We start from the raw sequence: 21,963 nt of genomic DNA on the forward strand, positions 1-21,963 counted from the left end.
AGACTCTGTCCAAAGGAAAAAAAAAAAAAATTGGAAATTCATTCAATAGTATTTACACACATTAAATACTTTTAAGAATGGCACATACTTACGGTTGTGCCCCTGGACCAAAAGTAGAGTGCTCGGGAAACACAGGATTCCTTGAGAAAATAATTTTTAAACGAGTATGAAACCAGATTTGAGAAGAGCACAGATTAAAGGAATGGGAGGAAGGAGACTACAAGATATTAACCAAAGCACAGATATGTAATTGAGGCAGAAACTGGAAAGACATATTGGAGGCAATAACCCAAATGTCAAAACTGGAAGGAAATTTGTCACTTATTCCAAGCTCCTCATTTTACAGAAAAGGAAACGTAAATCCATAGGGGTCAAAAAGGCGTCTCCAGTGTCATACCGCTAGTTAATGGCAGTCAAGACTAGAACCCAGACGTTCTGACTCCCAGTAAGGTGGTGTTTGGTCACTAGGATATTCTTTTCAAGGAATCTGAAAAAAGTATGTTGCAAATACGTAGTTACGTTAGTGGAAATGTCTGAAAGTGAGCTGGAAGCTTTCGAACTTACCTGAAAGGTAAAAATAAATCACTGCAGGAAAATTACGAAACTGGGGTGGCTTCGCCTCAAATTGCAGCCCAGAAGGCCTTGGGCCCATGGGAGGCTGGGACTTGAGGACTTGCGCCCGCAGCCGCGCCCGAGGAGGGGAAGCCGGCCGGCGGCTTCCGAGAGAACAGAGCACATGCCTTCGTGAATGCTTAACGTGGGCTTACGCAGGGATTAAACGCATCTTGAAAAGCCTTCCGAACGCACAATGTTTATGAGTTCGCGTGATTTGTGCCACTGACACGTTAGGCGAAACAACACACACCACCCACACCGGACAACCCTGGTTAAGGGACCCTACCCACTTAACTCCTACCTACTGTCCCGGGCCCCTGGATTCTGAGCACGGGTGGAGATCACCTTCCGCACCCGGAAGAATGGTCGGTAGGTCAGTCCGTCCCCGCTACGGTCCCCGCCGGGCTTCCGGTCCCGCTGGAAAAGGTTCTTTCCGGAATTCAGAAGAGTCGCTGTAGCCGCCCGGGGTGGGACTGTCTGCGGTGTCCGCAGCGGGCGTCCAGCCTGGGAGGCGCTCGTTCAACCTGTGGCTCCTCCCAGGGTCAGCCGCGCGTGGTGAATCGTTTCTGCAGGTCCCGTCCATTTCTTATTTTCCTTTCCTTTCTTTCTCTCTTTCCTTTTTCTCTTTCTGTCCCTCTCGTTTCTTTCCTTACTTCCTTCATTTCTTCCTTCCATTCTTTCCTCTTCCTTCCTTTCCGTTTTTCGCTTTTTTTTTTTTTTTTTTAAGAAAACTGCCTTTATTCAGTTAGAAGTTGGAAAAATTAACTGATACAGGAAAAAAGTGTAATCAGCTGGAGAAAAAAGTGCCACCCATGAGAACTGATGGCTCCTCTGGGAGGGAATCTGGATACAATGAGGGTTTCTAGGAAGCAAATTACTTCTACTCTGGGGCTGTGTGTGGCCTCGGTGGTGCTTGCACTCGAGGAAACGTTAAATGGAGAACTGTGGGAGAAATGATACCTCCTTCAAAGATACGTGTTCCTAACAAGAAGGAAAAAAGAAATGCAAGGAAACAGTGGCCGTAGAACCAGTTAGTACTGTGCGAACAGTACTTTCTCTTTTTTCGGAAGTCAGCTTGTATGTATGGCATTTGGAGTAATAGAGTCAGAGTGTCTGATTTCCTATCCCAGCTCATTTCTAGTGTGTGGTTGGGGATGTCTTGTCAACTGTCCATGTCCCAGTTTGTTCATCTACATTATAGTAATGACAGTAGCTAGTTCACAGGATTGTAATACGGTTTTTGTTTTGTTTTTGTTTCTTTTTGTTTTTGAGACGGAGTTTCTCTCTTGTTGCCCAAGCTGGAGTGCAATGGCGCGATCTCAGCTCACCGCAACCTCTGCCTCCTGCGTTCAAGCAATTGTCCTGCCTCAGCCTCCCGAGTAGCTGGGATTACAGGCATGCGCCACCACGTCTGGCTAATTTTGTGTTTTTAGTAAATACGGAGTTTCTCCATGTTGGTCAGGCTGGTCTCGAACTCCCTATCTCAGGTGATCCGCCCACATCGGCCTCCCAAAGTGCTGGGATTACAGGCGTGAGCCCCCGCTCCCAGACTGTTTTTTGTTTTTTTGAGACAGTCTCACTGTGTCGCCCAAGCTGGAGCTCAATGGCGCGATCTCGGCTCATTGCAACCAACCTCCGCCTCCTGGGTTCAAGTGATTCTCCCCCCTCAGCCTCTTGCTTGGCTGAGATTACAGGCGCACACCACCACACCCTGCTAATTCACCATGTTGGCCAGGCTGGTCTGGAACTCCTGGCCTCAGGTGACTGCCCACCTCAGCCTCCTAAAGTGCTGGGATTACAGGCATGAGCTGCTGCGCCCGGCTGTAATAAGCTTTTAATGGGTTGATAAACTGTTGATAACTAGTGCCTGATTCATAGTAAGTGTTTGCTGTTATAGTTATTACAGCCTGCCCCCAGAGCTTTCCCTCACCTTGCTTGGACATTATGTCTTTCAGCTGGTCCTTTTGACCACAACCATCACCACCTCTCAAATATAAATATTGTTTTATTATCTGTGTCTTTTGGTAAAAGGAATTTGAGAAGAAAACAAAATCAATCAATTAATCTTTGTCTTTAAGATCTACCACTCCCCTAGGTAATTGGTATTGTACAGAAGTTCATTACTCAAAAGCATACTTGCCATCATCTTACCTCCTAACTCATGCCCCCACCCCAACCTACCACCCTCTTTTTTTCCCCCACCTTCCCAATGCCTACTACAAAGGTGTGCAATCAGTGTTACTGAATGATTTAATGCAAACTTCTCTCCTGGACATTTTTTTTTTTCTTTTTTTGAGATAGGATCTCACTCTGTGGCACAGGTTGAATGGCACAATCTCAGCCCACTGCAGCCTCCGCCTCCCACGTTCAAGCGATTCTCCTGCCTCAGCTTCCAGGTAGCTGGGATTACAGGTGTCTGCCACCATGCCCGGCTAATTTTTTTGTATTTTTAGTACAATTGGCCTGTCCAGTTTTGAACTCCTGACCTCAAGTGATCTGCCCGCCTCGGCCTCCCAAAGTGCTAGAATTCCAGGTGTGAGCCACTGCACTGGGCCTGGAAATTTTTTTTAACTGAACCTAACAACACTTGAAAACTATTGAAGTTTATTCCAATCGCTATCATTTTACCTACCGCTCTCAGATATCTACTGAAGTTTAATTTCTGTGAGAAGTAATTCTTTGCTGTCTTACTTGCCTTGCAAGGCAGTTGAGAAACAGCCAGAAATCAGTTGGCAAACCATCAAAGTAGTTGCCAGGTCATTTTTCCACAATGTTAAGGTGAAAATAACCATCTATGCCTCTATGTTCCTCTAGTGTTCTAATCATTAAGATTTTCTAATCATGCTAGTGCAGAAAATTAAAGCAATATACCAAAATATAGAAAGTGGCAAAAAAAAAAAAAAAAAAAAAAAAAAGAGACAGAGAGAGAATAAAAACAGTTCAAGGAACAGAGAAGCCAACCTGAAAGAGCTCCCAATGGCCAAAGCTGGAAATATTTGAGCAGCAAAATAACAGTACTAGATTATAACCAAAAGTATCAACTAAGTATACATATGTTCATACTAATATAAATAAATAATAGAATAAATACATAAATAGAGAAGGAACAAATCTTCCTTACAGAAGATGCCAACTTTTATATATATATGCATATATATAAAACCTTCACTAGGAAGTGAAGATTAATTCCTCTCCACCTTAGTGTGGGCTGGACTTACTAATTTGCTTCCAAAGAATACAGTATGGAGGCCAGGCGCAGTGGCTCACGCCTGTAATCCTAGCACTTTGGGAGGCTGAGGCGGATGGATCACGAGGTAAGGAGTTCGAGACCAGCCTGACCAACATGGTGAACCGCTGTCTCTCCTAAAAATTAGCCAGGCATGGTGGCATGCACCTGTAATCCCAGCTACTCAGGAGGCTGAGGCAGGAGAATCGCTTGAACCCAGGAGGTGGAGGTTGCGGTGAGCCGAGTGCCACTGCACTGTAGCCTGGGCGACAAAGCAAGACTCCGTCTCAGAAGAAAAAAAAAAAGAACACAGTATGGAAAGGGGAAATTAATAACTTTACAGTGGAGAAACTTGGCAGACAATGCATTGACCAAGTGATCAAGGTGAACATCACCTGCAATGTCGTGTTAATATCATGGACACCCCCACACGAAATGATGTGATGAGGACACTTTACCCCTGTAATAAATATCCTTTTCAAAAACCCACAACCCTACTCTAATCATGGGGAGAGCATCAGAGAAACCGAATTAAAGAGCCTTCTACAAAATACCTGACCAGTACTCTTCAAAGCTGTCAAGGTTAGGAAAAGCAAGAAAGGACTCAGAAACTGTTACAGATCAGAAGAGACTAAGGAGACAAAACAACTCAATGCAATATGGTATCCTGGATAGAATCCTGTAACAGAAAAGCACATTAGTGGGAAAACTGGTAAAATCTGAATAATGTCTGTAGTTTAGTTAACAGTAATACCTCAATGTTAATTTCTTAATTCTCACAAGTGTATCATGGTTAATGTAAGATGTTAACAAAATTGGGTAAAGGGCACATGGGAACTCTCCACTATCTCAGCAACTTTTCTGCAATCTAAAATTATTCTAAAATTAAAAGGTTGATTGCTGGGTGCAGTGCCTCACGCCTGTAATCCCAACACTTTGGAAGGCTAAGGCAGGTGGATCACCTGAGGTCAGGAGTTCAAGACCAGCCTGGCCAACACGGTGAAACCCCGTCTCTACTAAAAATACAAAAATTAGCCAGGTGCGGTGGCTGCCTGTAATCCCAGCCACTCGGAAGGCTGAGGCAGAATTGCTTGAACCCACGAGGCAGAGGTTGCAGTGAGCCGAGATTGTGCCACTGCCCTCCAGCCTGGGCAATAGGGCAAGACTTTGCCTCAAATAATTATAATAACAATAAATATATATATATATATATGCATACAATCTTATATAAATGGGATTCATACAGTAAATGCTGCCTTTTGCCTTTTCAACAATATATAATGGAAATTGGCCAGGTGCAGTGGCTCATGCCTATAATCCCAGCACTTTGGGAGGCCAAGGCAGAAGGATCACTTGAAGCCAGGAGTTCAAGACTAGCCTGGCCAAAATGGCGAAACCCTGTCTCTACTAAAAATAAAATTAGCTGGGTATAGTGGTGTGTACCTGTAGTCCCAGCTACTTGGGAGGCTGAGGTGAGAGGATTGTGTGGGAGGCTGAGGTTGCAGTGAGCCGAGATCACGCCACTGCAATCCAGCCTGGGTGACAGAGGGAGACCCTGTCTCACAAAACAAAACAAAACAACCAAAAAAATGTGTAAACTGTGTAACTTTGCAGATTATTGGTATTCTAAGGAATACATGAAACAATTATGCATATATGTGTGTATATATATGTGCATATATGTGCATATATATATGTGTGTGTGTATGTGTGTGTGTGTATATATATACACACACATACGCCGAGAAAGAGAAATACACTTATCATAGCCTTATTTGTAATTATATTGAAAATTTGGAAATGACTAACATTTAGGTCATTGGACATTGGATATTTCCAAATTTGGAGTTGGATATGTAAATGGAATATTATATAGCCATTATAAGTAATAAAGTAGATCTGTTGACATGGACTCTTAGATGAAAACAGAAAAGCAGATTATAAAATATATAATTCTGTCTTGATTAGAAAAATTAGAAATAAATAGCATTACCAGCCTGAGCAACATAGGGAGACCCCCATCTCTACAAAAACTAAAAATATACAAAATTAGTTGAGTGCAGTGGTGTGTGCCTATAGTCCCATATACTTGGAAGGCTGAGGTGGGAGAATTGCTTGAGCCCAGGAGGTCAAGGCTGCAGTAAGCTATGATCACACCACTGCATTCCAGCCTGGGCATCACAGAGCAAGACCTTGTCTCAAAACAAAACAAAACAAAACAAAACAAAACACTCTTTTAGAAATAAACAGCATTAGAGTATGTACATTATGTGTGCAATGTGAATATTTTTATACACCTGTGATTTAAATTTTTGTATCTTCATATGTGGTCTAATTTTTTTAACTATATATATGTTGTTAACTTGTCTTTATTTTTAAAGTGTAATATTAAAACATTTATTTAAAAAAATAGGGGGCTGGGCGCAATGACTCACACCTGTAATCCCAACACTTTGGGAGACTGAGGCGGGTGGATCACGAGGTCAGGAGATCAAGATCATCCTGGCTAACACGGTGAAATCCCGTCTCTACTAAAAATACAAAAATTAGCTAGGTGGCGCAATGGCAGGCGCCTGTAATCCCGGCTACTCAGGAGGCTGAGGCAGGAGAATCACTTGAACCCAGGAGGCAGAGGTTGCAGTGAGCCCAGATTGCATTACTGCACTACAGCCTGAGCAACAGAGTGAGACTCCGTCTCAAAAAAAAAAAAAAAAAAATGCATGCAACTTGTTAGAAAAGACACTTATTTTATGTTTGGTAAAAATACTGAATATGAGTTTGTTTTTAATTGAACTGGCCCTTTTTGTTCTTAAAGCCAACTCATTCCAAAATATATTTATTGACATTTACTCAAATCAGCATTTACCATCAGTAGGTAAATCCATCCAGCAGGGATAGAGGAATAATATGTGATTTCTGATCTCAACTTAATATTTTTATTAAAATTTATGCAAATATATTTCACTTGCAAGTTAATTAAAGCATTAAAATCACAGGAAATTTCTCTTGGCCAGTAAGACTAGGACAGAAATTCCAATGTAGTTCCCACAAACCTAATCCAGTCGAACCAGTCACTGAAATCCACAACTTAAAATATCCGTAGTCCATACCTGCAAAGCAGGAAAAATATCTCTGTTTTAGTACTTTTGTGTGGAAGTCAGTTTTCTTGGGTTGCTATGAGAACCACCTGCAGACCCTGTAATAATATTGAATATATGGCCAGGTGCAGTGGCTCACGCCTGTAATCCCAGCACTTTGGGAGGCCAAGGCGGGTGGATCACCTGAGGTCAGGAGTTTGAGACCAGCCTCACTAACATGGTGAAACCCCATCTCTACTAAATACAAAAATTAGCCAGGCGTGGTGGCGGGCACCTGTAATTCCAGCTACTTGGAAGGCTGAGGTGGGAGAATCACTTGAACCAGTGAGGTGGAGGTTGCTGTGAGCTGAGATTGCATCACTGCACTCCAGCCTGGGTGACAAGACTCCATCTCAAAACAAAAACAAAAAATGAAAAACAAATGAAAAAACCCCTGAATATATGACTCTATTCATTGATTTAGTGGTCTAGGTAGACCCAGAAAATTAAGTGTGATTTAAAGAACAACTGAGGGCAGGTCTTGCTCACCTGACCTCCTTCTGCACGCTTCCTGAATTGCAGTAATTGTGGCTCTCAGGAGTTACACATTGGGAGTTTATAGCACAGCCTGGGGCTCAGCTGTGTCTTCTGTAAACAGTGCTTGTCCAAGGTAAAGCTTCCTTATAACCACAGAATTTTAAATGGGTGTTTTAAAGTCAATGGAAAAGAAAAAAAATGCTCCTTCTCTGCTTAACCCAGTTGTCGTCTACTGTGTAGGTTTTGTACACATTGTGTGAAACTAGTGTTTTCCCGGCAGGCAAGCAATGTGTTTACCTATTTTATGGTTTAATTAGAAGGAAACTGGGGCCGGGTGCGGTGGCTCACGCCTGTAATCCCAGCACTTTGGGAGGCCGAGGCAGGCGGATCATGAGGTCAGGGGTCTAGACCATCCTGGCTAACACGGTGAAACCCCATCTCTACTAAATAATATAAAAAATTTGCCGGCCGTGGTGGCGGGCGCCTGTAATCTCAGCTACTTGGCAGGCTTAGGCAGGAGAATGGCGTGAACCCAGGAGGCGGAGCTTGTAGTGAGCTGAGATTGTGCCACTGCACTCCAGCCTGGGTGACAGAGCGAGACTCCATCTCAAAAAAAGAAGGAAATTATATTATGTATGACCAGTTAACTAGTTACTGCCTTTTTTTTTTTTTTTTTGAGACAGGTTTCACTTTTTCCTCCCTTCCTTTCTTCTTTCCTTTCCTCCTTCCTTCCTTCCTTCCCTCCCTTTTTCCTTTTTTTTTCTTTCTTTCCTTTTTATTTTTTGACAGCGTCTCCATCTGTCGCCCAGGATGGAGTGTAGTGGTGTGATCTCGGTTCACTGCAACCTCTGCCTCCCTGGTTCAAGCGATTCTCCTGCCTCAGCCTCCCGAGAAGAGGGACTATGGGTATGCACCACCACGCCCAGCTATTTTTTGTATTTTTAATGGAGACAAGAGTTCACCATGTTGGCCAGGCGGGTCTCAAACTCCTGACCTCAGGTGATTCGCCTGAGGTGGCGTGAACCCGGGAGGTGGAGCTTGCAGTGAGCCGAGATCGCCCTACTGCATTCCAGCCTGGGTGGCAGAGAGAGACTGCATCTCAAAAAAAAAAAAAAAAGAAAAGAAAAGAAAATTTGTCTATTAAATTTGAAAATTAAAAATATATATTCTGCAAATTTGGGCAAAAATATAGTAAAGTAGATTAATTCATACATTGCTAATTATACATTAGAATAATTTTTGGAAAGCAATTTAGAACATCATGATTCATTAACAACAAGGATGTCCACCATATGGAAATGGTTAAGAAAATTATTAGATTGGTGCAAAAATAATCGCGGTTTTTGCCGTTGAAAGTAATGGCTAATATCAGCAGGGCTCGGTGGCTCTGGGCACTTTGGGAGGCCGAGGTGGGCGGATCACTTGAGGTAAGGAGTTCAAGACCAGCCTGGCCAACATGGTGAAACCCCATCTCTACTAAAAATAGAAAAATTAGCCAGGCATGGTGGTGTGCGCCTGTAATCCCAGATACTTGGGAAGCTGAGGCAGGAGAATCGCTTGAATCTGGGAGGCAGAGGTTGCAGTGAGTGGAGATCATGCCACTGTACTCCAGCCTGGGTGACAGAGAGCAACCCTGTCTCAAAACAAAAACAAAACATAGGCCGGGCGCGGTGGCTCAAGCCTGTAATCCCAGCACTTTGGGAGGCCGAGGCGGGTGGATCACGAGGTCAGGAGATCGAGACCATCCGGGCTAACATGGTGAAACCCCGTCTCTACTAAAAATACAAAAAACTAGCCGGGCGTGGTGGCGGGCGCCTGTAGTCCCAGCTACTCGGAGGCTGAGGCAGGAGAATGGCGTGAACCTGGGAGGCGGAGCTTGCAGTGAGCCGAGATCGCGCCACTGCACTCCAGCCTGGGTGACACAGCGCGAGACTCCGTCTCAAAAAACAAAAACAAAAACAAAACATAATAGCTAATATGATCCAGCTACACAATATATATTAAAGAAAGACACTGTGGCAACAGAGGAAAATGCTTATAAGTAATAAAAAGGCAGGACACAAAATTTAATATGTAGGAAGCTTCAACTATCTGAAAAAATCATTATGTATAGCCAAAATAGCAAGAATAAAGGAAACAAGACTGGAAAGATTGCCACCAAAATGGCAATAACATTGCATGAACACCATGAAAGTCTGAGTGATCTTTCCCCACTTTCCTGTTTTCTAAATCCTCTGTAATGTGATACATCGCTTTTGTTGTTGATCTGAATTTAGTAGACCATGGGAAGTGTGGCCTGTTGATTCTATAATCAGAGATCACAGAATTAGATGGAGTTTTTGAAGGGAAACCATGATTTAATCATTAAAGAGGTAGGTTAAACTGAGATATTTTAATATTGTGCTATCCAAGGCCAATGTTGGGTGAAACTGTGAGGTTGACTTTGAATTCCTCCTCTTTTGTAGCTTCCTCCAGGGCTGCGGGTAAGGACTAAGACATTTTACTGTGTCTTAAGAGGGTTCCTTCTCCCCCCGTTCAGTTTGCACCCCAGAAATGACCCATTCACACTAAGGTTAAATGTCCCTAGGTATATCTACGTGTTATCTGGGATTTGAGCCTTAATCTAAATTCATAAATGAACTCCTAAGGTGGAATTCCAGGACTCACACATGTGGGGAGTGTGTCCCAGGATAGCTGTATTTGAAATGCTTGTTCCCCGCTGCCATAAAGAAACAGCACTTGAACATTAATTTATTTAGTAAGGCTATTTTTACTTCCTGCAGAAAGGGTACACTCACCAGCAGTTTTGCCAGAAGAGTACACCCAGCAAAGGCGACAGCGTCATTTATAACCTGACACATCCACTCTACTGGTGTGTCCAGTTTCCATTGGCTGGAACGGCAAATACATTCTGTATTTGCCCCAATTGGCTAGCAACTTAGAACTTTTTAAAAGAGACAAAGGTAGAGGAGAACAAAGGAAGGAGGAAGTAACTTATGGAATGCTGAGAAAGATAAGAACACTTTTAAATAGGGAAGAGGAATACGCTATGACCTAATGCTTGCTTGGACCAATATAAGCATGCCAGGGCAAATATTTAGGCTAAATTGTGGAAGTTAAGAACTTAAAGCACATTGATTTCTTTATTACGGCTAGCAGATATTTAAAAATGTTAGCACGGGTCTTTGAATAAATTTTGCATCTAAGATAAGTTACTATTTATTCCTAAGGAAAGTCTTTGAAGAGGAACTGCTACTTTACTTTTTATAGCTGAAAACACCAAGATAGCTTAAAACTACCTGGAGGTAGTCAAACTACCTTGGAAAAAGGTGAGTCATAGTGGCACAGTCAATTATTCTTAGATCAATAATAAGAACTGTCAGAAAGGGTAAAATATAAAATTATAATTTACAATAAAAGTTGAAAAGCCTTAGAACAATGTGGATCTGGGCCCCCTCTACACTCCCTAATCTGGGAGTTACTATGTGGGTGTGATTGACTAATGATTATTTATTTTTAGAGACAGGGTCTCATGTTGCCTAGGCAGGTCTCAAACTATGGGCTCTGAGCGATCCACCTGCCTCAGCCTCCCAAAGTGTTGGGATTACAGACGTCAGCCACCGTGCACTGCCTACCTGCGGTTTAAACAATAAAAGCGGCCGGAAGCGGTGGTTCAGGCCTGTAACCCCAACACTTTGGGAGGTTGGAGGATCGCTTGAGCCCAGGAGTTCGTGACCAATCTGGACAACAAGGCGAGACCCTGTCCCTACAAAAAGTACAAAAATTAGACGGGCGTAGTTGCTGGCGCCAGTAATCCCAGCTACTTGGGAGGCTGAGGCGGGAGAATCACTTGAGCCCGGCAGGCGGAGGTTGCAGTGAGTCGCGATCGCGCCACTGCACTCCAGCCTGGGTGACAAAGCGAGGCTGCGTCCCGAAAAACAAAAAAACCCCCAAAACTCCCAGACCCTCAACAGAAGATACGGCGATCTGGGAAACCTGAAGTGGAATCAGGGAGGGCTGTGAGATCGCAGGCCCCGCCGCAGCAAGGCGCCTGATGAGAGCTCCCGCAGGCCTTCGCAAGCCGGTGCCCTCAGCGGACGATGTTCAGGGACCAGCGGGCGAGGCGCTCGGACAGGGCGGACCCGCCTCCAGCAGGCACCAGCACCACGCTGGCGGCATCGGCCGAGATCCCTCCTGGCAGTTCCGCCTCAGGCTCCGGTCTGCGCAGCCGCGGGAAGCAGTGCCCAGTTTTTCCGCCCATCGCCACGACAGCGACTGCATGGCGGGCGCAGAGTTGCGGGCGGCGCTGGAGCAGCGGCTCGGTGCCCTGGCCATCCACACCGAAGTCGTGGAGCACCCTGAGGTGAGACCTCTAAAAGTGACCGCCGAGACAGGCCCAGCGGGGTGGGCTGTGCTGCACGTCCGTCGGGCTAAGATCAGGTGTCTCAAGGTCAATGTACCGTGAGAACGTCGCTCCTGGAATATTTCCCCGGTCTCAAAATACGAAGGTAACCCTGCAGGGACAGCAGAGGACTTACGTCTTGGGACCATGAGGTTACTGCAAGGAAATCTTTCCTCTTGGGAGTGATTTGCTTACATTCCGTGTTAAGAACTAGCACAACATACGGAGGACTGTGCATCTTAAATCGGTCTGGGGTGTTGGGTCAGTCTGTCCACTTTTTGTGTAGATAAAATAAGCAAGTGGTTAACACTGTGTTCAGTAGGTACGACGTATCGGGCACCATACATAGAGCAGGACACTGAGGTTCAGAGTGATATTTTTCTACCGTGGTCAGGGTTGATCACGAAGCATGCAGCATGGCAGAAACCACAACCCCTAAAAGTGCTTACCAAAACTGACAGGCCTGTATTTTCATAAATTGTAACATTTGTTGTGTTTTGATAGGAAATCTTCCTTGCATTTATTTATTTATTTGTGACGGAATCTCTCTCTGTGGCCCAGGCTGGAGTGCAGTGGCACGATCTCGGCTCACTGCAACCTCTGCTTCCTGGGTTCAAGTGTTTCTTCTGCCTTAGCCTCTGAATAGCTGGGACTACAAGCGTGCTGGCTAATTTTTGCATTTTTAGTAGATACAGGGTTTCACCATGTTGGCCTGGCTGGTCTCGAACTTCTGACCTCAGGTGATTCTCCCACCTGGGCTTCCCAAAGAGCTAGGATTACAGGTGTGAGCCACCGCACCTGCCCAGCCACTTGCAGATATTTCACAGAACGAATGTGTAACTTGAGTGGTGCAAGGACATGAAGTTTACCCAAGGCTTAACAGTTAATAATGGCTAAATATGGTGATCTTCAAAGAGTAGAGAAATATAACGTTAGTATTCTTCACCTTCACAAATACAACATCAAAACCGTAATCATTTTCTCTGACTTTCCTCCCTCCCATATAGTCCTATATTCTCCCCCTTCTTTATGTGTGCGTATGCCAGCTTTTCGGATGTTGTTAGTCTGGGTTCTTATTGCCTCCCCATTCACCTTCTTTGTGGTTACATATTTGTAGAATGGAGGTTGTCACATGGTCTGGACATAAGGGAATGCTAAGGAATAGGAGTCTAGAACTGCTGTAAACTTTCCGTACTGAAAGCTTAAATTCAGAAATAACAAAATGCTGCTGAGGAGGACTTGGCCAGTACACTGGAATAGAAAATTGACCAAAGAAACTGCCTGAGGTCCTGAGATGAGGAAATGAGATGGCATGGGCTTATAAGTAATTATTTGGTAATGGGGTGAAGATGGGTCTCTAACAGTGAAATTCAGGGCGATGAGCACTCCCTAACCTTGCTGTTTTCACCCAGCAAGCAAAATAGGTATAAATGTGTGCATATGTAAACATGCATATTACTTTATTTTAAAACTTATTATGTGATATTTTATAGGTGTTTACAGTTGAAGAAATGATGCCTCATATCCAACATTTGAAAGGAGCACATAGTAAGAACCTATTTCTTAAAGACAAAAAGAAAAAGAATTATTGGCTGGTGACAGTTCTTCATGATAGACAAATTAATTTAAATGAGCTTGCCAAACAGTTAGGTGTTGGGAGTGGAAATCTGCGATTTGCTGATGAAACAGCCATGCTAGAAAAACTAAAAGTTGGTCAAGGCTGCGCCACACCCTTGGCACTTTTCTGTGATGATGGAGATGTGAAGTTTGTTCTGGATTCTGCTATTCTCGAAGGTGGACATGAAAAGGTGTACTTTCATCCAATGACCAATGCTGCAACCATGGGATTGAGCCCTAAAGACTTTCTCACATTTGTGAAGACGACAGGACATGATCCCATAATACTAAATTTTGATAAAAACAACTAAATGGGCCAATGTTTAGAATAAATTTCTTTCTGAAAGCTGTTTTTCTTATTTGTAATTTATAAAAAGCATTGAAAGTGTAAGAATATTTGGTACACTTAGTTTGGTGACTATCTAAACCACTTCAGGAGGAATATAGTATTTCATCTTAAAAGAGCTTTTTTTTTTTTTTTTTTTTTTTTTGAGACGAAGTTTCGCTCTTGTCGCCCAGGCTGGAGTGCAGTGGTGTGGTGTGATCTTGGCTCCCTGCAACCTCTGCCTCCCGGGTTCAAGCGATTCTGCTGCCCCAGCCTCTGAAGTAGCTGGGATTACAGGCGCACACCACCACTCCCAGCTAATTTTGTAATTTTAGTAGAGATGGGGTTTCACCATGTTGGCCAGGCTGGTTTCAAACTCCTAACTTCAGATGATCCACCCGCCTCGGCCTCCCAAAGTGCTGGGATTACAGGTGTGAGCCACTGTGACTGGCCCTATAAAAGAGCTCTTTTTAAAAAGATGTATGGAGGTACTTTTAGTCAGCTCTGAGATACAGTTTTCAATCTCCCATGATAACTACTTATTACAGGAATGCCTCCAACAATTAAAAACACTTCTAACATTAACTAGCTTACATCTTTAGGGTGCTTATTGTACTTGAAAAAAACACGTTGTAAAACAGTATGTATAAAAGTATGATAGTGTGCATAATACAGGGAAAAAATCAAAAGGAATATAGGAATTATTGTTGAGGCCAGGTGTGGTGGCTCCCACCTGTAATCTCTGCTTTCGGAGGCTGAGGCAGGAGGATCAGTTGAGGCCAGGAGTTCCAGACCAGGCTGGGCAACAAAGTGAGAGAACCCCCTCTCTACAAAAAATTGAAAAATAAAACAAGTGTGGTGGTTCACACATGTAGTCTTAGCATATTGGGAGGCTGGATCACTTGAGCCCACCAAGTCAAGGCTATAGTGAGCTATGATCACAGCACTGCACTGCAGCCTGGGTGACAGAGTGAGACTGTCTTTAAAAAAAAAAATTGTTGATAGTGGCTATTTTTGGGAAATAGGGATTAAAGAATAAGAACTCCCTAGCAAGATAATTAAAACAAACATGAAGGCAAAGGTAAACACTTTCCATTATTGGGGTTTGTTTATAAACCAGTGATTTTTTTTTCCAGTGAAAAATAAGCTAACTTTCTATGAAAATATATCTTTACAAAATTTTAATCCAGAAAAACAGCTAGGGGTGGAATATATTATGTCATAATCATTGTACTATTAAAGTTACAGGCCGGGTACAGTGGCTCACGCCTGTAATACTAGCACTTTGGGAGGCTGAGCTGGGTGGATCACCTGAGTTCAAGAGTTCGAGACCAGCCTGGCCAACATACTGAAACCCCGTCTCTACTTAAAATACAAAAATTAGCTGGGCATGGTGGTGTGTGCCTGTACTCCCAGCTTACTTGGGAGGCTGAGGCAGGAGAATCGCTTGAACCCAGGAGGCAGAGGGTGCAGTAAGCCAAGAATACGCCACTGCACTCCAGCCTGGGTGACAGAGTGAGACTCTTGTCTCAAAAGAAAAAAGAAAAAAAGTTATAGGCTGGCCTGATGGTATTAAGTTATCTCAACTGATTGTTCAATCAGTTACAGATGGAACTCCTTGTTCCACTCTTTCCTCCCCTTCTACTACTACACTTGACTAGTCTTAACAAAGTATTACGTTTAAAAATGTGGTAATGGAATATACATTGTTATTAAAAAGGATTTGGGGCCAGGCGTGGTGGCTTATGCCTGTAATCCTAGCACTTTGGGAGGCAAAAGGTGGGGTCAGATTGCTTGGGCCCAGGAGACTGGTTTGGGCAACATGGGGAAACCCTGTCTCTACAAAACACATAATAATAACCGCGCCTGTAGTCCCGGCTACTGTAGTCCCGGCTACTTGACAGGATAAAGTGGGAGGATTACCAGGAAGTCCAGGCTGCAGTGAGCAGTGATCCTGCCACTACACTCCAGCCAGGGTGACAGGGTAAAACCCTGTCCCCCACCCCCAAAACAAGGATGTGTTTAGTCTTTGTTCAGAGGTTGGAAATGTGAACATACAATTAGCCAGGCGTGGTGGCGCATCCCTGTGATCCCAGCTACTTGGGACGCTAAGACAGTAGAACTGAAAGAAATGTGAACACACGTGTCCAAGTTTCTTCTGTCCTCCAGTCTATACTAAAAGTTTTGCTCGTCCCCTTTCAGTTTTTTTGTTTTTGTTTAAGACGGAGTCTTGCTCTGTTGCCAGGCTGGAGTGCAATGGCGCGATCTCAGTTCACTGCAACCTCCGCCTCCCGGGTTCAAGCGATTCTCCTGCCTTAGCCTCCTGAGTAGCTGGGACTACAGGCGTGCGCCACCACACCCAGCTAATTTTTGTACTTCTAGTACAGACGGGGTTTCAGCATGTTGGCCAGGATGGTCTCGATCTCTTGACCACATGTTCTGCCTGCGTCAGCCTCCCAAAGTGCTGGGGTTACAGGCATGAGCCACCATGCCCAGCCTACTCATCCCCTTTCAGTTATGGCATCTGAGACAATATAAAATTTCAGGAAAATCTGGAGTCATCTGTTATATAAAAGCTAGCTCTAAAACAGAAAAGTTGACATTTTAAAAATCTCACTTAAATGTGAACAAAATCCTTCATTAGTGGAGGGAGGATCTGATGTAGGCTATTCCTGTTCTTGTTTGGTCATGAAAATTCTAGTATTTCCTTCTAGTACAACCAAATGGGATGGTCTTTTGTTTGTTTGTTTGTTTTCCTGAAATGGGATATTCTTAAAAGAACCACATTTTCCTAAGTTTGATCACTCAAAAAGTAGTTTCCATCTGGTAGAAATATTGTACTTAATCTGTACCAAGTTGTGTTACTAAAAGGCAAAATAAAAGGACTTTATTCTAAGGTTCCTCTTATTTTTACATACTCTGTATTCTATCTCTAACACAAAGTAGCTGTTTTAGGTTGCTCTGCATATGAAATGAAGGTACTAATGAATACACATAAATTAAGTACCTTAGGTGTTTGGTCTAATTGCCCTCCCCACTTTGTGGTTAAAACAGGCCCAGAAAAACTGACTTGCCCAAGGATGAGGCCAGTTGCTTTGTCTCCTAAAGTCTAAGTGAAAATGAGAGATTTATTTGTGCAATCTATTAGATCACACTTAAACCTATTTTGGGACTGATAAAACTGACAGACGCTCTTTCTCTCCAAACCCCTAATACTTATCACAAAATGTTATGACAGAATCAATTAAACAAGGTCATCGGTTATGTCTGACAATAGTTCTCTAGGGAAAACGGAAAGAAACAAAATAACACTTGGTGAAATGATACCATTTTTAAATGATTACTAACCCGTTGTTACAAAAATCACCTCTTGGTTTTATTTCTTTTTATATTAGTTTGATACGTGAATGTTAGTCCAACTTAATTTTTGAAGGAGTACCAAAATGAAAAATGTTTTTTAAAAAACAAACAGTGGTATCTCTTGTCATGAGTTGGATGCCTGTGACTGACATCAGGTATTGCCAAGTAATAAACATTTTGCCATTCAATTCTAAATCCCTTATTAGCATTAGTTTTAAAGGAAATGTTACAGCTTTTATATTATTTGATTTGGTATTTAATAACAGTTATAAGTACAATAGTAGACACTGAAAAAGAAAACCCTTAATAGAAAAGAAAAAGACAATTTAAAATCAGATTTTGTTGAAGGGTGTTATAAGTGCAACTTTATCCATATGCATTCCTTTTAAGGCATTTTCATTGTCCAAATATCTCAACATGTACATCAAGGTTTATATTATAAAATGGGCTCCTTTTGTATTCATTCAAGACTTAAAGAAAAAATACATCTCAGGACTAAGTGTAGCTGAAAAGAAAAACACAAAAATTCACCACTCACAAAAAGTAACTTAAAATACAAAAGTCATTTAGCATACATTACTCCCCATTGTAATTCCAGATTTGGTACAGTATCTTTTTCATTTCCTGACATAAACCATTAAGACAGCACAGGCTGTAGTACTTCATTGGGAGGTGGCTACAATTCTATAATATGCACAGTGATTTTAAAATAGGCTTTTAGCATGCCTTGCATGAAAGGTGCTACATACAAACCTGTTTTGTGAACTCTTTGGTAACCACCAATTTAAAAATTTGGATGAAAGCATTTCCACATGGACAGATCTGAAGCACATTATTGGAGCTCTGAACCAAAGCTATTACCCTGCATATTGATTCTGCAGTTTCCTTGGGGGTTTAGGTGTTGATTTAGAATAGAGCCAGATAATTTAAAGCATGTCAGGCCCCAGTTAAAACGGCTCCAATTAGTTTCCAGTTGACTTTATTATTGTTTGGCAGAAGTTTAAGGGAGAAGAGTGGCTTCCTACAAAGTTTGCTTCTCAAGGTATATTGAAGAAAGTAAAATATTCATGTGGTTACTCTTATCTAGTCTTTTCTTGAAATGGTATGAAAAAAGTGTGATGAATATAATTGAGATTATTCATATTTTTGTAGTCTCAATGTGTTCCCTTGGTTGTCTCTTTAATTGTCCCTTCTCAGGGTCAGCCTACTCAGATTCAGTACTTTACAGGCTGTTTTTCAGCATTTTCTGCTTGAAGCACTAATGCCCTTAACGCAGCATGTTCTCTATTTTAAGATATTAGTGTTCTGGAGAAGTCAAGCTGTGATGTCATTCGCCCTCATTGGGCTACCTCACCACTCATTAAATTTCAGCTTTTCAGTAATTGTTCTGGGATGTGTTCTAGTTGTGCAAATTAGATGCTAGCTAATATAAATCTAAGTTACCCACTTACTGTATTTAGCCATAACATAATTTCTATGTTTACTTTTATCCACCTAAAAATGAGTGTACATTTTTTGACATGCAAGTGTCTCTAGACTGCTCTGACACCTATTACCAATGTGCTACTTGAATCCAGGGAGTTATGACAGAGAGAGATGTGTCAAAGTCTACAGAATAGGTTTTAAATATTTCTGTTGTGCATTATTTGTATGTTAGTAAGAATCCTTTGTATTTACATTTACATAGCACCTTTCATCCAAGAGTTTCAAAATGATTTAATGTTAACAGCATTTGGTGGTAAAACCTAAGTTATCGGTGGCATTGAAGTATGTAAGTAAGTTCAAGTTCTCTTAAGTTCCATTTCAATTGAAACATGCTCTCTTTTTTATTGATGGTCTTTTGGAAAGTAGACTGTGAACACAACATTGCTACTGGCCTATGAAAGAAAGAGAGAGAGAGAAAGAGAGACAGAGGGAGAGAGACTTTTCTCATGGTTACTGGGTTAGTGATGAAACCCACAACTCATAAACCACACACTACGGAATATGGAATTATTCCAAAAAGTTCTTTAGAGCTGGTAATGAAAGCCTAAGAAGTACACTGTTAAAATTTTAAAAAGTCAGTATCTTTCTCATTTCAGACCTTGAAGATTACTCTGATATTGATGTTAAATAATGAATTTGTATTAATATCAATGCATTTTTTGATTTCATAAGAAAATAAAACTGTGATATAAAATTGGAACTACTAAAAAAATTGATGTTTCCTGGGTTAACTAAATCTATTTTTTTGTGCTTCTTCCAAATGTTTAAAGGTAACAAATGCATACAAATATTTCAAAAGTACCAATAACAATTATCAACTTTAATGTAATATTATAAAGGAGAAAAAAAGTCATTAATAAATGATAGCCTTAATTATAAATGAGTTTCTGGCAAAATGCAGATCATAGTAAGTTATTTACATTCTTTTTGCCATAAGAAAACTTCTTAAGCAACAGTCAGCTCTCAAGTTAAAAAAATGCACACACATACATAACCCAATACCAAAGAAAAGAAATGAGTTAAAGCACAACAGCTTTATCTTGGGAATGCCATTTGCTGGAAAACCATCTTACTAAAAAGTTTCAGAAAAACACTTTTTACCGTGGATTAACGCATGTATGCTTAGTGTTGCTTAATGGGAAATATGTAAAGATTAATATCACTATAAATTTTTTATAACTCCTATTTCGTTATGGATTTTTCAGATTTATCTTATAAACTGAATTTCTTTTGCATCAAAATAATTGGCTTTAAGAAAAAAAAGTACCAACACATGCAGTCTGCTAACCAAATAAGGCTCTGACATGCCAAAACAACTTTCTCTGTATCTTGCTATATAGTACATTCCACAAAATACTACAGCATTTAATTTAGGTTTACACAACTAAATATAAATGGCTAGATTTTGGCTAACACTTAGCAGAAGCATTAAGCAAACATGGATAAATTCATAAAACAAATGATGAAAAAAGCAGATTGTTCTTGGAGTACTTCTTTAAACACTTAACCTTAAAACACTTGGTCCTTAGCGAGAGAACGTCCTTTATTCAGTAGATCTTAACAGTACAAGGTATAGTAAGTCCTAAAACCTTTAAAAAATTTTGGCAGTTGAATCCAGTAGTGCTCCTTGATTCAAGGAATGAAGGTTTGTATTTCTTGCCTGCTCTATTCACGAAGGACTGTTAAAAGTCTCCTTAAAGATTTTAAAAAATGATTCCTATAGTTGCTAGGTGTCTTGTTACTTCAGAAATAAAGGCTTCATACTGAGAAACTGAAGGACACTTTTCTCTCTGTATTTAGTTGGAAGGTAGAAAGAAGAAAGAAAATATAAGAAAAGCTTGGAGAGAGATACAAAATACAGAGCAGCCACTATAAGAACAGCATGCACCAGATATTTCTATAAGAATGAGAATGACAGAAAATCAGAGATAATTTTTGAGTGGCTCATCATAGAATAGGCATTTAGTTTATTCTCATTAATTTTCAAGAAAACTGTGGGGAAGTTGTATTCCTACCACAAAAGGCTTCAAACTAAAAAAGTAATTCCTAGAACATAATTCACTAGTAAAATTAAATTTAAAGTGAGAAAAAGTCTTAAAAAAAAAAAAGAAAACTTGTTCCTTGCGCTGACAAGTAAAAACCTATGGCAGCCAACGAATCTTGCTTCACTAGTAAGTAGAACAGAAAGTCAATGAATTAAGCAAGCAATATTTACATCTGTTAATGCAATGTGCTCGTTTCACACTTAATTTGGTTAGTTTGTATAAATGAGACTAATCTCATTTACATGTTAAGCAGGAAACTCACCACTTGGCCCACATGTCATGTAGTGGGTAATAGAATTAGGAGCTTTGTTGCTCCCTAGACCTGCTTTTTGAATTTCTGCTTTCTTGTACTTTGTCCACATCTGCAGGAGAAAAGCATTTCATATTATTTAGTCAAAGACGAAACAAAATACAATTCAGAAGATAAGAAATGCACTTTCACTGAGTAGGGCAAGGAGAAGGAATCTATAACTGTCTGGGAAAATTATTAATCGCATAGGCATCTCAATACTTAAAGATTGATTTTTATATTTTAAAGCTGTAAGTAATATTCCTAGGAAAGCTGTAATTTTTAAAAAAACTATAACAATTACATTTTCCCCCCTCTTAGTGCCAGATAGCCTTACTATGTTTATTTACTAAATGGTCACCTATAGTTTTAAACATAATCTTGCATGTAGTAGCAAAACCATCTGGAATGAAATATTTGTATTATTTACTAAGAAAACCAGGGCTTGATGCATATTTTATAGGCAAATAATGTTCCTCCTTACAATGGTTATAGCTAAAATTGCTTTGGTCAAACAGGATGCAGTGCATAAGAATATGTTTAAAATTTCTAGAAAGGTAGGCCAGGAATACTGAAAGCTATCCAGTTTCATCATTAATAAAATTAGGATACTGAATCTTCGAATAGTTTTACAAATAATCCTTTGGAAAACTGGAGGTGTCTTAGAGAAAATAAGTGCAACTGCTCAACTGAGTCAGAGTTGCTTCACTTTCACTTTAAATGAAATTAGTTTTTTAAAATTTGGGGCATCCATGTAAGATTTCACTTACAGAAAGTATTGTTTTTCTTAAATGTTTGGGACACATTGGTTCCATATGATTTCTAAGGTATTTCCACCACTAAAAATTTGATTCCAAATGTTATGATAAAACATTGTGCAGTCGTGGTGGCTCACGCCTGTAATCCCAGGACTTTGGGAAGCTGGTCAGGAATTGGAGATTAGCCTGGCCAACATGGTGAAACTCCATCTCTGCTAAAAATACAA

At 41.2% G+C, this 21,963-nt stretch overlaps 3 protein-coding genes across 23 annotated transcripts in view; 1 reads left to right on the forward strand and 2 right to left on the reverse strand.

Annotated features, from left to right (window-relative positions):
• Positions 1 to 1,028, reverse strand: part of MTIF2 (mitochondrial translational initiation factor 2) — a 31,789-nt gene extending 30,761 nt beyond the window's left edge. For 2 of the 10 annotated variants that reach the window (XM_009184207.3, XM_021924825.2), the window contains exons 1-2: positions 917 to 1,022; positions 398 to 487 (exon numbers count right to left, since the gene is read on the reverse strand). The gene's annotated coding sequence lies outside the window, so the exon portion shown is untranslated. Of the gene's footprint in view, positions 1 to 92 lie in introns of all 10 variants that reach the window. The other 8 variants (XM_009184205.4, XM_031655179.1, XM_017947539.3 and 5 more) reach the window with 7 other exon arrangements.
• Positions 1,029 to 11,325: 10,297 nt separating this feature from the next.
• LOC101025789 (putative prolyl-tRNA synthetase associated domain-containing protein 1) overlaps positions 11,326 to 21,963 on the forward strand; it is a 149,292-nt gene continuing 138,654 nt past the window's right edge. For 2 of the 4 annotated variants that reach the window (XR_004178258.1, XR_004178257.1), the window contains exon 1: positions 11,688 to 11,818. Coding sequence is in view for 1 of the 4 variants with exons in the window: in XM_003908675.5 (XP_003908724.2) it covers positions 11,510 to 11,818; positions 13,351 to 13,785 (744 nt within the window). In the remaining 3 variants the exon portion in view is untranslated. The other 2 variants (XM_003908675.5, XR_004178256.1) reach the window with 2 other exon arrangements.
• Positions 17,393 to 21,963, reverse strand: part of CCDC88A (coiled-coil domain containing 88A) — a 130,819-nt gene continuing 126,248 nt past the window's right edge. For 7 of the 9 annotated variants that reach the window (XM_031655177.1, XM_031655170.1, XM_031655172.1 and 4 more), the window contains 2 exons: positions 20,952 to 21,051; positions 17,393 to 20,434 (listed from right to left, as the gene is read on the reverse strand). In XM_031655177.1, coding sequence (XP_031511037.1) covers positions 20,987 to 21,051 — 65 coding nt within the window. In that variant the 3' untranslated portion in view covers positions 17,393 to 20,434; positions 20,952 to 20,986. The remainder of the gene's footprint in view (positions 20,435 to 20,951; positions 21,052 to 21,963) is intronic. The other 2 variants (XM_031655173.1, XM_031655169.1) reach the window with 1 other exon arrangement.

This window comes from Papio anubis, chromosome 14, assembly GCF_008728515.1.
Source record: "Papio anubis isolate 15944 chromosome 14, Panubis1.0, whole genome shotgun sequence".
Classification (NCBI taxonomy): Eukaryota; Metazoa; Chordata; class Mammalia; order Primates; family Cercopithecidae; genus Papio; species Papio anubis.